This window comes from Erithacus rubecula (assembly GCF_903797595.1).
Source record: "Erithacus rubecula genome assembly, chromosome: 10".
Classification (NCBI taxonomy): domain Eukaryota; kingdom Metazoa; phylum Chordata; class Aves; order Passeriformes; family Muscicapidae; genus Erithacus; species Erithacus rubecula.
Genome location: NC_136662.1, coordinates 1,679,324 through 1,694,340, shown reverse-complemented (window position 1 = coordinate 1,694,340; position 15,017 = coordinate 1,679,324). Strand labels below are relative to the sequence as shown.

The window sequence follows — 15,017 nt, the reverse complement described above, 5'->3', positions numbered from 1 at the left end:
TCAGCCCTTGGCAGCAGCACTGAGCCTAAACCTGAGCAGAGAGCTACAGGCAAGTGCTGTTGCTGTCCAATGTCTGAATAACTCCAAAAGAGTCTTTAGAAAAATTATTAAATCTTTGAAATGGTAGAATTAGAGAATGGTCAGAGTTGGAAGGGACCTTTAACATCATCAAATTCAGCTTGATGGTTCCCCATTGGAACCATTGAACCACATCTCCCAGCTCCAGGTCTAGAAAACCTCCAGGGATGGGGGCTCCACACCTCCCTGAGCAACCTATTCCAGTGCCTGACCCCAAAAATAGTGAAAAAAAAAAAAAAATTCTAGTATCTAACCTTAATCTCCTGTCCCAGTTTAAGGCCATTTCCACTTGTCCTCTTGCTATTGTGGAAAGTGTCAGGATAAATTAAAATCTCCAACACTTTTTTTGTCTTTAGTATTGAAAAGTAGACAGTGTTTCAATCACAATGATGGGATAGCTCCACCTGGATGTAAAAATAAAGGAGGTTTTCCCAGTTCATTTCTTCATATAAGGGGAAATGAAGGAAAATTAAATAAGATGACATTGGAGGGCTTGAGGACAATGTGTGATGGTGGGGATGGAGATATTCCTGTCTGCTGGAGGAACAGCTCAAGGGAAAAGGCTGAACCAAGAGAAGGGCTGGATGCTGATCCCAAGGAAAAGTTGGATATTGATCCCAGAGGAAATGTTGTATATTGATCCCAAGAAAAGGCTGGGGGCTGATCCCAAGGAAATGTTGGATATTGATCCCAAGGAAATGTTGGATATTGATCCCAAGGAAAGGCTGGGGCTGATCCCCAGGAAATGTTGGATATTGATCCCAAGGGAAGGCTGGGGCTGATCCCAAGGGAAGGCTGGGGCTGATCCCCAGGAAATGTTGGATATTGATCCCAAGGGAAGGCTGGGGCTGATCCCAAGGGAAGGCTGGGGCTGATCCCCAGGAAATGTTGGATATTGATCCCAAGGGAAGGCTGGGGCTGATCCCCAGGAAATGTTGGATATTGATCCCAAGGAAAGGCTGGGGCTGATCCCAAGGAAATGTTGGATATTGATCCCAAGGAAAGGCTGGGGCTGATCCCCAGGAAATGTTGGATATTGATCCCAAGGGAAGGCTGGGGCTGATCCCCAGGAAATGTTGGATATTGATCCCAAGGCTGGGGCTGATCCCATGGAAATGTTGGATATTGATCCCAAGGAAAGGCTGGGGCTGATCCCAAGGAAAGGCTGGGGGCTGATCCCAAGGAAATGTTGGATATTGGTCCCAAGGAAAGGCTGGGGCTGATCCCAAGGAAATGTTGGATATTGATCCCAAGGAAATGTTGGATATTGGTCCCAAGGGAAGGCTGGGGCTGATCCCAAGGAAATGTTGGATATTGATCCCAAGGGAAGGCTGGGGCTGATCCCAAGGGAAGGCTGGGGCTGATCCCCAGGAAATGTTGGATATTGATCCCAAGGGAAGGCTGGGGCTGATCCCAAGGGAAGGCTGGGGCTGATCCCATGGAAATGTTGGATATTGATCCCAAGGAAATGTTGGATATTGATCCCAAGGAAAGGCTGGGGCTGATCCCAAGGAAATGTTGGATATTGATCCCAAGGAAAGGCTGGGGCTGATCCCAAGGAAATGTTGGATATTGATCCCAAGGAAATGTTGGATATTTATCCCAAGGGAAGGCTGGGGCTGAACCCAAGGAAATGTTGGATATTGATCCCAAGGAAATGTTGGATATTGATCCCAAGGGAAGGCTGGGGCTGATCCAGCACTGCCTCCCCACGTGGGAGGGCGAGTGCTGATGGGCTCTGGCAACAATTCCGGGCAAGCATCTCATGAAAGACGTGTGGGGTTGTTGTGAGAGCAGCTGAGCCTGCTGCCATCTGCTCCCCAGAGCCAATTCAACAAGAGGGGTGGGAGGAATGAAGTGCAGATGCTAATGGGCTGTGTAAACTGCAGGGCAAGTTCTCCTAAATATTTAGACTCTTCCTGAGGTTGTGTGTGGGGCTGATTTTCTCTCCCGTGAAATTCCCTCAATTTCATTTGAGGTTGCCACTTTGCTCTGATTTTCTGCTTGAAGTTAAGGCACTTTTAAGTCAGTGAAATTAGCTTAAAGATGGTTTTTTTGTTTTATTTCCTGGGGTGGAATTGTGCCCAGGAATGTTTGAGTAGGGAGCAGATATCCTGAGTAGGGACTGGATCCAGGCAGGGGCTGAGCAGTTCATGTGTAGCCTCAGGGTTGGATTCTCAATCCTTACTCAATTTTTACTCATTACTGTTGGTTTACTCATTATTTGTGCTTAGTTTGACTGAGAAATTCCTGCTCCCTCCTCTCTGCCATGCACAGTGCTTTTAATTAAAACAGCAGAATATACCAGAGCATTTTAAAGATATCAGTTAATTCCAAATCAAGCAAAAATAGGTTAAAAGCCAAGCCAAATAAATTCCTGACTCTTACATAACCGTGGATGATGTTCTCTGGCATTATTTTGCAAGTTCATAAATGGGCTGCATGTGCAAAGGGTGGAAGAAGGGTCAGCTTTGTGTTAGGGACAGAAAGCTCCATTCTCAGGAGCTGACAGTCGATTTCCTCCACATTCCTTTTGATGTCTGCACACTAAATGCTGCGTGGACAGAAAAATTCAATTCATTTAAAACATTTTGCATCAAAATGACATGCTTTAATGTATTTCCTTCTGATGTTTAAGTTATCTTTTCATCTCATGAGAGAGGGGAAAAAAAAAAGCCAACGTGTTTGTAGTTAAAGTATCCAAGCAGAACTTTAAACAAAGGTCTTGATGAAGAGGAAGTCTCTATGTACAGGCAGCTTTTAAAAGTAGATACCTTTATTTTTTTTTTTTTTCTCTTCCCTCCCCTGCCCCCCTTCTTGCCTCTCTTTGCCTTGTAAGCCAAGGAGATTTATTGCTGCCCTTCCAAATGCTTCTTCAGAATGGAGAGTTCACATTTTTGAAATTCCTCAAGTCCTCAGGAGGGAGAGGGATAAGGGGAAGTGATGATGGCGAGCACACCAAAGGATTTTCCAGGCTGGTTTTGCCAGTCCTGGCTGCCTGGAACTGTGCTGGGGAGGGAATCAGCTGAACCTGCATCAAAAAAAAAACTCTGGGCTGTGAACTCCAAGAGTTGTCAGGGAGATGAATTTGGATGAAATTGAGACTTTTTAGTAATTGCAGTTGTTATTGCTGATAACACAATCCAGGGTGTTTAGGAATTCCTGTCCTTTGCCAGATGCAGTGTCAGTGATAGAAGTGGGATCCATTCCCTCAGTGAAATCCCAGAGCAGCCTCAATAACCCCATTTATTGCTGTTACAGCTGTTGGGAGCACTTATTGCTGTTAAGAGAGCAAAGGAATATTTTAGGGATTTTGTTCATTTCCCACTGTCCCCAGGGGGAAGGTTGCCCTTAGAAGTGAGAAATCTTGTAAGAGAAGTTTAGGTGATCAGGCAGACTTTTAGGAATGCTGTTGGTGTAACCCCAAATCTTTCCAATTTTATTTTTCAGTCTGGCAGCAGAGTATAACAAGGTGTTGGGTGTTTTTCCTTCTGTCTGTGACCAGGGATGGCAGCATGACTGTCACCTGTCCCCCTGGGAACTGAGCTTCCCACAGGAGGACACAGATCTCACTTCTATCTTCTGATACACCTTTTTTTTTTTTTTTTTTTTTTTTCCCTTTTTATGAGGTTGATCTGGCTGTGTTCAAATTTTCTCTTTTCCACATATTAAATTTGTCTAAATTTGGCTCCCAGCCTCTCATGTTTTAGTTGGAAACATGTACTGTTAAAAGCAGTTATATTGGGTTGAATGTTTAGCAAAATAAGGGTCATAGTTTGCACATGGAACTATTTTTAGCACCTTATGTCAGTTTGGTAAATAAACAGTTGTTTGGAAAAAAACCCTGTTATGTCTTTGCTTTCCAAATCAGCCTCTCCATGCAGATCCCACTCACATGATTCCCCTTGGGAATCTTGGCACTGGGAGACCCCAGGTCCTTCTCTGACCCCATTTCCTCACCCATCCACTTTTTGGAGCTGCTCTCCTGTGACATTTGTGACAAAAAAGCCTCTCACAGATATTTTCTGCTTTTTCTTGCAGAGGATATTCAACTCCTTCGTGTACACAGAGAAAATATCAAATGGAGAAAGTGAAGTTCAACAGGTGAGTCCAAAACCTTCCCCACCTCCACTGGCACTGTGAGCTGAGGGAATTCTTTCTGTCTGGATCTGTGGCTCCTTTCTAACCTCAGTGCAATGGGATAGAAATGGGGATGGGCTGCATGTGCTGATGGTGCTTTTGGGAATTTTGCATTGCCATGAAAAGCTTTTCCATCTGCTTGGTGTGGGGCTGTCCCTTGGAAACAGAAGGGTTCTCATGAAGCAGCTCCCATTAATTGTCAGGCTTTCATGTTGGAAGTGTCTCTTTTTCAATCTCAAATTCAAAGTAAACCCATTAATATTATTATGATGTGGAAATGGTGTTTTATGGAAATATGGGACAGCTACAGCCTGGTGCATCACAGGTGTGGTTGAAGGGTGCTTGTAATTTTGTGGGGTTTTACAGGAACACATTTCAACATTCAACTCTTCAATTTAAAATTGAGATAATACATGGGCAGTTTGCATTTTAATACATGTGCGTGTTTTAAAAATTAATTTTGGATCAGTTTTCAAACAGATCAAATAGATCATGTTTTATTCTTTCAGAAGTTAAAGTACCAAGTTAAAGTACTCAGGGATTCTCCAGCCCCTTCCCAGCTCCCTCAGCCTTTCCTGGTTGTCCAAACCCTTCTCAGCCTTTTGGAGGCTTTGGCTTCCCTGTAGGCATGTCCAGGTGGCTGCTTGTAAGCAGAGGGACTGTGGGAGTGTAATTGTCACCTGATTTTAACAATTTAAATCCCAAACCATCCCCACACCCCTCAGGATGGCTTCTCTGGCTCTGTGCTGTGTAGGGCAGCATTTCCAGGAGTGTTTCTGGGTGGTCTGTGCACCACAGAAGGGCCATGTGGGCTGGATCAGATGGATCAGATGGCTTTTGAAAGGCAAAAGTGTTTTTGGGAAACCAAGAAACTGGATTAAAACTTCTTTGAAGTCCTGACTATGGATTCTCCACTGAGGAAAAGACAGTTCTTGTTTCCAGAGCAGATGTCTGTGTTCATCCCAAGTGGATTTAAAGAGCTGTCCAAACACTGGAGGTGGGGTGATGCATTTGGAGCTGTCAGGGGAGCAGACTGGGCTCTGCTAAAGTGTAATTACTGTGGTTAAAAGCTCTACAGTGAAGTGGATGGAAGAATAATTGAGCACTTCTGGTTCATTAATAACCAGATCTTTTAGCCCTAATGAATCCCCAGCAACAGAACCTGAATTTTATAAGAGTAGGAACATTGAATGGGATCATCTTGAGCAAAGGCAAACAAATGTAAGCAAATGAAATCCCCTGCCAGAGAAATCTCATTTCTGCTTTGGTCATTCATTAACATTTTTGTAGCAACTGATATCCAAAGGCAATTAATGACAGTTTTATGTCAGGATTATTTTTTTTTTTTTGGCAGAGGACTGAATTGTTGTGGGGGTGGTGGGTTTTTTATACCAAACCATGTAAATAATGACTCTCAGTTTATTGAAAAAGTGAAACATTCCAGCTGTTGGCCTTCAGGTCTGACTGTTCAATACCTTTGGCTTTCTTTGTGCCACACAAGGAGCAGCTTTAGCTCTCAGCACTGAACTGGTTACACTTTTAAGGTCTGCAGTTATAGAATTACTGTTGTACCTGACAGACAAAACCTTTTCTGCTTTGAATAGGTTATTAAAAATGGGATGGCAATGGCCAAAAACAACTTGGATCCCTTCCCTGGGAGTTATTTAAGTATCAGAGAACTCTCATATGATATGAGAATGCAGTGGTGTGAGTTAGTGATGTAAATAAAGTGGGAGAGGAGGAGTTTTATGAGGGGAAAATCAACATTAGCTGATTTCAAGGAAGTCAGTGTGTGTTCAAGTGTCCTGCCAGACATCTGCTTTCTGTGATGTGGAGAGAGGGGGTCTGGGCTCTATGGAGGAGAGAGGGTGAAATGATCTCCAGCAGGAGGAGATTTACCAGCTTTGAGGAGAAAAGGCTTGAAAAGCTCAGACCTTATTGCTGTTGAGTTGGAGTTTTAGTTTGGTTGGTTTTGGACTGGGCAAAGAGGTCTTTGGGGAGGAAATAGATCTGAAGTGTGCTGAAAAAATTACATTTAGCTGTCAAGCACATCATGTTCCCTGGCTGTGAAAAATGGCTTGTTCACACACACATTAATGAATTGTGAGCCTCACAATAAAAGGCAATTATTGTGTGTTTAATGTACTTCCAGAATGATTCAGGAGTCATGACCCTCTCTCTAGGTTTTGCTGTGCATCCTGTTGAACATCTTCCTTGGAATAACTCTTGGGAAGCTTTGCCAGAGGTACTGGCCAGTAGAAAACCTCAAATGAGTGCTGGTTTCCGTGACAAAATGCACATTGGGAAGTGGTTTCCTGCATCCTGGTTGCAATAATGGAATATATTTTCAGTGGCATCCAGAGAAGCAGGAACTGGGACTTCCCACAAGGGAGAATGGACTTAAGTTGAAGGAGGGGAAGTTTACATGGGATTTTAGGGAGAAATTCTTCCAGGTGAGGGTGGGGAGGCCACAGGCTGCCCCTGGATCCCTGGAAGTGTCCAAGGCCAGGCTGGAGCAGCCCTGCTCATGATGGTGTGGAACAAAATGTTCCTTAAGGTCCCTCCCTACCCAAAGCATTCCAGGGTTCCATGAAGGGTTAGAATCCATTCAAACAGAGGTGTGGGGTGGAGCTGGAGCTGATTCTGTGATCCCTCCTTGGGCCATGTCCCTGCTGACCTCTGTCTCTTCAAGGTTGATATAAAACCAGTGGTTTTTTCAAGAGCCACATAGATGAAAAATAAACAACATGAAAAGTTTGCTAGATTAGGAATCTGTGGATGCACAGTTGGGATGGAGCAGCAGGATGGATGCCTGGTGGGTTTTGGAGAGAGGTGCTTTTTTCCAGATTTTTCTGGTTTACAGAGGGAATTTAAACCTCAAAATTCTAATTCAACTCTTCATGTGTAAGCAATCCTTTCCAAGGAACTTGACAGTGTTAAATCCCTGACTGCCAGTCCATCCTGGCATCCCTGCCTGTCAACTCCACTGATGCATATTTTATATACAGGCTTGGAAACATGAAAAATACCTTGGCTTTCAAGCTACAGCCAGAAATAAAACCTCACCTTGGAGCTCTGCTTTCCCTCAGAGCTCCCTGCAAAGGGAAGACTTCAGAGCTGTGGAGCTTTGAGGGGGAAGAAGCTTTAAAAGAAAAGCTCAAGGGAACAATGCAAATGAGGGAAACGTCTCTGGGAAAATTAGAGGAGCTCAGTGATGTTGTGATGAAAGGTTGTCAGTGGAGATGGTGACAATTGAAGTGCAGTACCCAGGGGTGCTGCAGTAATAGAAACAGGTGTTCCAGTCCAACCTGTCTGCAAACCCAAGGGTTTTGGCTGTGTGTCAGCTGCCAGAGGAAATCCAGGGAAAGCAAGGCTAATGGCTGCATTGTTCACAGAGCACTCACTGCTTATTGTTCTGTTTATTAAAATCAAGGGGAAAACACAGAAAGCTGAACAATGCCCACAGAGGATTCCCCTTGCTGTTGTTTCTGAGATGAGGCAAAGAGCACTTTGTGTAGGATAATAATAATTTGTGTCAATCTCAAGGTATCCAGATTTATTTCAGTCTCCATTGAAATGGGTGAATTGAAGCATTTCTGTGGGAGCAGGAAATGTCTGTCACACTTGATACCCACCCAGGTGTGAGACACCCCTGTCCCTTTTCTGTGCCTGATTGAGGGCACAATTTTCCATTTTGCCTTAAAAATGCTTCACAATTATGTAGGCATGGTTTCATAGTTCAGTGTTCTGTCCTTTCATTATTTGTTATCTCTCTCTCTACTTTGGAGGTTTTGTAACCAGTGTGGGTCTGGCATCCATCAGCATCCAGCAGCTCTTCAGCTGCAGGCAGGTTAAAAAAAGCAGGGTATGTGTTGGATAAAAACTTCAGGTTTTTATTTAGAAAGAGGAGAAGGTGATTTAAGCCTGCAGCTTTTACTGTGACAGGTTCCAGCAGAGAGTGCATCACCCTGCAAAGGGAAAAGTTTGGGAGGGAGGTGAAGCCAAACTATAGAAGAAAAGTTTGTTTTGTTAGGCTTCATTTGAGTGATACTTCTCAATTTGATGAATTAGAATATTGAATTCTCAGTTAAATTATCATAGTTTATTCATTTGAAGAAATTTTCAACAGAAAATTATTTTTGGATCGTCTTGCCCTTGGTGGCTTTATTGAGTTTGCTGGTTTTGAAGTGATTTGGATCACTTGTGTTGTGAGCATTTTCTTGTTCTCAGAGGGCAATATTTTTAGATTTCTTTAGATTAGACAAAGTCAGTTCTTGCAGCCACGGGCAGGGAATGGTGTCTGGAGCTCTGGGAGGTTTCAGATCCCTCCTTGCTGACACGCACTTGACTCCCTGCCCCGACCGAGGCGCTGGATCCCATTTCAGAAAAATAACAGGATGACTTTGAGCCATTCAGAGGTTTTTTCCATTGGAGACACAGTTTGGGAACAAAGCATTTGCTTTTTGTCAGCTTCTGAAGTACAGGATCATCTGAAAAACAGATTTGTCAGATCTTTAGACTCGGCACAGCAGGGTGAAATTCAAAGGCTGTGGGGTGCTTTTATCGTTCAACCTAGAAGGTGAAAACTCATCAACACCGACCCTCAGCTTGAACAGCATTCATTTATCAGAGAGCAGCTCTGATTCCAAAGCACAGCCTTTTGTTCTGGGGCCCTGTGATGGTTTTGTGACTGCTAATGATGCTCAGCAAACTCCAGCTCTCTCCCCTCTTCCTGATTTCAGGTAGGGAAACCATGAGAGAAATCTCAGATTCAAATATCTGGTTTACCTTGACATTTTGTTTGCCCAGAATGAGAGGAAAACTTTGTACCCACCAAATCTAAGTGCTTTGATTTAGGAAACTTGGCCTGTGTTTGTTCAAGACCCTCCAGGAGAATCCACTTCTGAAGAGCACATTTGAAGGGTCCAGCCAGACAAAAAGAAAGTTTACTGAAAACCAGAAAAGGATCTCCCCAACAGCTTATTATCTTAACAACTGGGAGCAATTTAACAGTGCTGGATGTCTAACATGGAGGAGGCCATTAGCAGTCCTCTGGTGCCTTGGCAATAAATCATTCCACAGAACTAATTAGGTGTAATTCTGCAAGTCATTTGAGCAGGGTCCTATTAAACCTGTGCTCCTTGGAGACCTGTCACAGCATTCCCTGGGAACAATGGAGGCAGAGCAGTGCTGTGATCAGCAAGGCTCCTTCCCCACAGAACCGAGGAAATCATGACAAAGTGGCCTGTTGGGAAGAGTTAGGAGAGACATTTGTTAGTGCAGGGGATCTGGAAAATCCAGGGCTGGTTCCCAGCACACAGTTCAGCAGCATTGGTAAATCATCCCTGTAGGGTTTGGGGTGTGCAGGCAGCAGGAGAGAGGAGTGCTGTGGGTTGAGGGGCTGGTTCAGCTCTGGAGAAGTTTGCAGAAATGCAGAACAGTATTTCTGATTATTCAACACCTCTGTCTATCGCTTAGAGATGATTCTTTCATTTGGGATGTGTCTGGCTGATTATTAAATATAGAATTGGGATGCAGAATATGCAGAGCAAAAAAACCAAAAAAAGCCAGATCCATTTCATCAATTCCTCCCTTTGATGAAAGACCAGGAAATGTTCCTTGTAAAACCTGATGCCTCCTGGTAACTGTGTTTGCTGTCACATTTGCTGCAGGAGCAGCACAGATTTCTCCTTGGCACTCATTATCCAGGCTGGTTGTGAAGTGCCTGATGAAGGGACACAAAGAGCTCTGATGTGACAGCACAGTCCCTCCAGCAGCCTGGAGTGTGTCCCAGCCCTGGGATGTGTCCCAGCCCTTCCCAGGGCCTGGAATCTCCCTGGCATGGAGAGGCCAGAGCAGCCCTCAGATCATACCAGCCTGGAAGTATTTTCTGACAAAAAAACCCCATTTATTTTACTTCTGTTTTAAATTTTTTTTCAGAAGTATTTAAAAAGAAGGGTTGAAGTAACCAATTTGTTATTTCCAAATTGAGGCACCCTCATTATTTTTAATGGTCTGAGAATTGCATGGGAGGGGCCTCAACCTGTTTGTTTTCACTTTGTGAAAGGAGCAAAACTGGCTCTTAAAAATCACAGTGTAACCTCTAAACCTTGTCCTGATTTATCAGGAGTCCCTTCCTTAGAGGCACCTCTGACAACAAAAGGCTTCAGGAGGAATTTCACCAGTGTGAGACTTTTGTCATTATTTTCTTGCTGCTGTATTATAACATCAATTAGAGGTTTTTTCAGTTTGTATTGAAGCTGTGGATTGTGAGTAAGCACAGTGAGCTTTAGATCCATGAGGAAAATTATTGCACTTTTTTGGTTTGTTTGTTTGTTTGTTTGTTTGTTTTGCTAGAGTTGGGATTAAAGGCTTGAGAAGACTATTTCTTGTTTGGATTCAGATGTGTATTAATTCTTATTTACATTACAGTGAGCTCTACAGCACTTCTAGCTAGCAAACAAAAAATGGTGATGTATCTTACTTTCTACAAGACTTTTTTAGGGCCAATTAAGAAATGACACCTAAACTATTTTTACTTTTAACCTCATAACTAATCACCCATGACCTGCAATGCAGATTTTCTATCCAATTATAAAAATACCACCCAGACCCATGAGGAAGAAGGTGAAGAAGGACAAACCTCTGCCCTAAAACTTTCATCTTGCCTTCTATATATTGCTATATTCTAAAATATCTAATTCCAAGTTTTCCACCCTGTGATATTATACACTTCTATTCAAACTACACACCCATAATCCCAGTTCTATCATTGAATTTTGGAAGCTTTCTCCATGGTTTCAGTTCAAATGCAGTGTTCTCCTTGGGGTCAGTGCCTGACAGCACATTAAGTACAAAATTCCCAGTTTCCAGGGTTCCCACAGAAAATCACCCAGGCAATGCTCAGCCTGTGGAGCCTGCCAGGAAAGCAGCAGAAAACACAGCAGAAAAGCAACATCTGGCATGGCTTATTTGCCCCAATCTCCATGAAATAAGTGATGAAATATTTCTGCACAGACCCACCTGATGAAGAGGCTGCTGAGGAGCAGAGGAAGATCATGGCAATGTTTGGGGTTCTTTGGGTTCCTTGGATCCTGAGGTTGCTCCCATCAGCAGGAGATTTGCTGCTGGCTCTTTGCTCCTGGAGCAGCAGGAGCTCTGTGTAGCTGAAGGCATCTCTAGCACCATAATTTGGGATTTCCTGGAATGTCCATGTGTAGAACTTCAATAAATTGACTTGTGGCCTGGTTTATTCTCCATCACATCCTTGTCAGGACTTGGAGCAAGCACCTCAATGTCACATCCAGCTGTCAGTTCTCAGTGAAAGGGAAGTTTATTTAATGGAAATCACACTTTTCACACGTGCAGAACTCAGCTGAAGCACCCATTGCTGGATGGTAAATGTGTTTTATTTTCTTGTGTAGTCTCCTTGCTGCAGCCAGTGTTAATGACTTGACTTCTTGCTTAAGCCACAAAAAATAACACAATGAGCAAATCAGAAAACAATTGTCTTTAACACAGGTTTTAATTGCTTGTTAAGGAATAGTGTAGTACCAACAAACTGATTTTAAACTTCCTTATGATATTTTTTTTCAGTTGGCAAAAAAAATCCGTGAGAAATTCAACCGCTACTTGGACGTGGTGAATCGGAACAAGCAGGTAGTGGAAGCTTCATACACTGCTCACCTCACCTCCCCCCTGACTGCCATCCAGGACTGCTGCACCATCCCACCCTCCATGATGGAGTGAGTATGCCATGCTGGGATTCCTCATGCTGGCAAGAAAATGAGGGTTTCTTTGTGAAATAACTTGATTTTTCTGCTCCTTTGGATAAAAACGGAGAAAGCACAACTCCAGAGGTGCCTCTTATCTTGTCCTCATCTTTTTTTACATTTCTGCCACAGCAGAGTTGAATGATGGGCTGTAAACAAGAGCTGGGAATCAGCTGGAAGCAATAAAAGGAAGAAAGTTTGTTCATGGTGTTGAGTACAAAAAGAGTCTGTCTAGGTCCAAGGCACCATTTTTGCACTGAGACACTGCTTGCCCTCAATAACTCTCCTCAGGCTGGTCATGGGACCTTTTTGTCTCCTTTGAAGTGACCAAAATCACAAGTTGGTCAGGCCATCACATGCTAGCAGCACTGTGTTCCACTTTAATCAGGTTGACATGCTGCTGTTTGATGACAAGGGTTTAAGGAAATCGAGTTCATTGCTTGGAAACTGGATTTGTTCATGTTCAGTTTGGTTTGGTTTTAAATGCAGGATTTTTGAGTAGTAAATCCAGGCAGTTGGTTGTCTTTTATCATTTCTGTTATAATTTCTTTAATAATTTCTGTTATAATTTCTTTAATAATTTCTATTGTGCTGCATATTTGCAGGAATTTCTTTGGTTTTTCTCACTGTAGAAATGTGTGATAGAAGCTCTGATTTTTCCAATAAAAGAGGAGTAATTTTCTTGCAATGCTGAACATAGTAAACACTTACTTCCATGTGGGCTTGAAAAGAACAAGAGTAACTTTTATATTTGTTCAAACCTTAATTACAGACTGATTTTTACTGCTTATATCTCAGTCTGATTTAAAAACATTTGAGAGGGAGGAAGGTAATTTGGGTCATCAGGTGGCTCCAAGGGCACAGGTTTGGAAGTCTCTGTGCAGTTCCTGCTGTACAAGGTGCTTGTGGAAAATGCTGTGAAAAATCCAGGCTGTTGGCAGTGTGGACTAAAGGGTCAGGAATTCTTTGAGGATAAAAACCTTTCTGCCCTCTTGATCACAAAATCCATGCAGGAATCCCCAGGCAGCAAGGACTGAGGGGAAGGAGAAATGAGATTTATCACCCCCTTGTCAGTGTGGCCTCATTTCTCATTTAAAAGAGAAATCTGCTTTTACTCTGGAAACTTCAGTGAATTCCTTTTCACTTTGTCCTCCAAAATTACATGGCTTGGAAGTCCTTTAGAAATTTTTTTACCTGTGGTGACCTTGCAAAAGGATCATTCCCAGGAAGTGGTTTAAACAGAAACAGCCTTTAGAGCAAAGCAGAAGGGTGAATTTGCTGTTTGCTCAACTCCTCATTCAGGCTCTACAATGAGATTCTCATTATTCAGTTACTTGGATCAATAATTGAATGGGAGATCAGTTTATCAGCTGCAGGATGTTCTGGACCTTTGCAAGACCTGGGTGAGGCTTATGTGACCAATGGGACCCAGTGCTGTCTGTAGGAAGTCATCTGAAAGACAAAAAAAGAATGTAAAAATATATTTTGTTGGAAACTTCCAGGTTTTCTCCATGCTTTGTTAATTGTCTGATTTCTCTAAATGCTTCTGCCATCATTTCAGTTTTTCTCCCCTTTCTGCTTCTCCCATCTGCTGCTCTTCCTTTCTTTTCCCTTCCCTGTGGCATCACCTTTCTGGGAGATTCCCCATTTAGTTAAAATATCAGGAAAGAAGCTGAGTCACCTGGATATTGTGATTGTCTTTTGAATTCTTCCATGTTTAATTTGTGAACTAATTGGGCCTGCACTTGCAGGAAGTTAAATTGGATGTGATACTGCTGATAACAGTTTATCCTGGTGTTCAAAATGTTTCACATTGCTGTTAAATCAACAATAATTATAATTTTTTTAGTTAAAGTATTTATTTACTGCTGCTGCAGAAGAGGTCACCTGGAAAAAGACCCAGTATGTGAAAATTGCTTTTTCCATGAGATCCTTTGCCTTAGATTGTGCCTTGGGCATGGCTGAGTCCTCAGGGCTGTGCTTTTCCTTCCAGAGGGTTGTGAAATGTTTGTGTTACAACCCTTAAACTCTGTGTGTTCTTTATCTGGCTGTTTCCTCTTTATTGGAGTAAACATTTGGGGCAAGAACACTGCCAGAAGTGCATTATCTTCAGGGTAGTTTTAGATAATTTGGAGGTTTTGCCTCTTACTGTCCAACTTATTGACATTGAGTTGGGAATGGAGTTTGGATTGGTTTGGGGAAAATTAACTTTGGATGGATGAACTATTCTGTAGGGAAAGGATTTTAAAATTATTTATTTATTTATTTAAATTTATTTTTTACATAGATTGCTGAGTTTACTTTGTATTTATTGTTACCATTAACAAAATTATCCATATGTATTTCTCCTGAAAATCCAAGCATTGGTTTGTCATTTTGCTTGGGATAAATTGAGATTTCCACACCTAGTGACTATAAATAAATGATAGAAAACAGGACCTAACAAAGCAGAAACTGGGTTAGAAAATGAGCCTGGCATTTAAATTGGCTGTTTAATGAGCAGTGAGATATGACAGGGAAACCAATATTTATTTTATTATGTTGGCTCTTGCAGTGAAGAACCCAAATGAGTGAGTTCCATGGGATTCCAGTCTGGATTAAAATTCCCAGCCTGACCGTGCTTTTGGTTGCTGTTTTGTACCCCAAATATTCTGGTTTCACTGGTGTGAGACCAGGCAGGGTTGTGCAATGGAACCACCTTGGTTTGGAAAGCAGTGAAAATAAATAAATTGGAATATGCAAACCCAGCTGGATGAGGCAGCACAGTTGGTGGCTATCGTGTGGTTTTGGCAAGGCCTTAATTCAACAAATATTTCCTGATAAAATTACTCTCAGCTGCTTTAAGGCTCTGAATGTGCTTGGGCACAGGGAAATAGTCCAATATGCCCAAATCCACATGCAGGGGCTGCTGGGGAGGGTTGAGGGGTTGGATTTTGCTGATCCTTGCTCCAGATATCTCTGTTGGCATTTTCAGCTCTAGCTCATCAACATTTGGGAATGACACAGGGGCAGAGCTCCCAAAAGGTT

At 42.7% G+C, this 15,017-nt stretch overlaps 1 protein-coding gene across 1 annotated transcript in view; it reads left to right on the top strand.

The window, feature by feature from the left end:
• Positions 1–15,017, top strand: part of CACHD1 (cache domain containing 1) — a gene marked incomplete at its 3' end in the record, with an annotated part of 86,885 nt that overhangs the window by 24,607 nt on the left and 47,261 nt on the right. The window contains exons 2-3 of the mRNA XM_079314444.1: positions 4,120–4,182; positions 11,815–11,963. Coding sequence (XP_079170570.1) covers positions 4,120–4,182; positions 11,815–11,963 — 212 coding nt within the window. The remainder of the gene's footprint in view (positions 1–4,119; positions 4,183–11,814; positions 11,964–15,017) is intronic.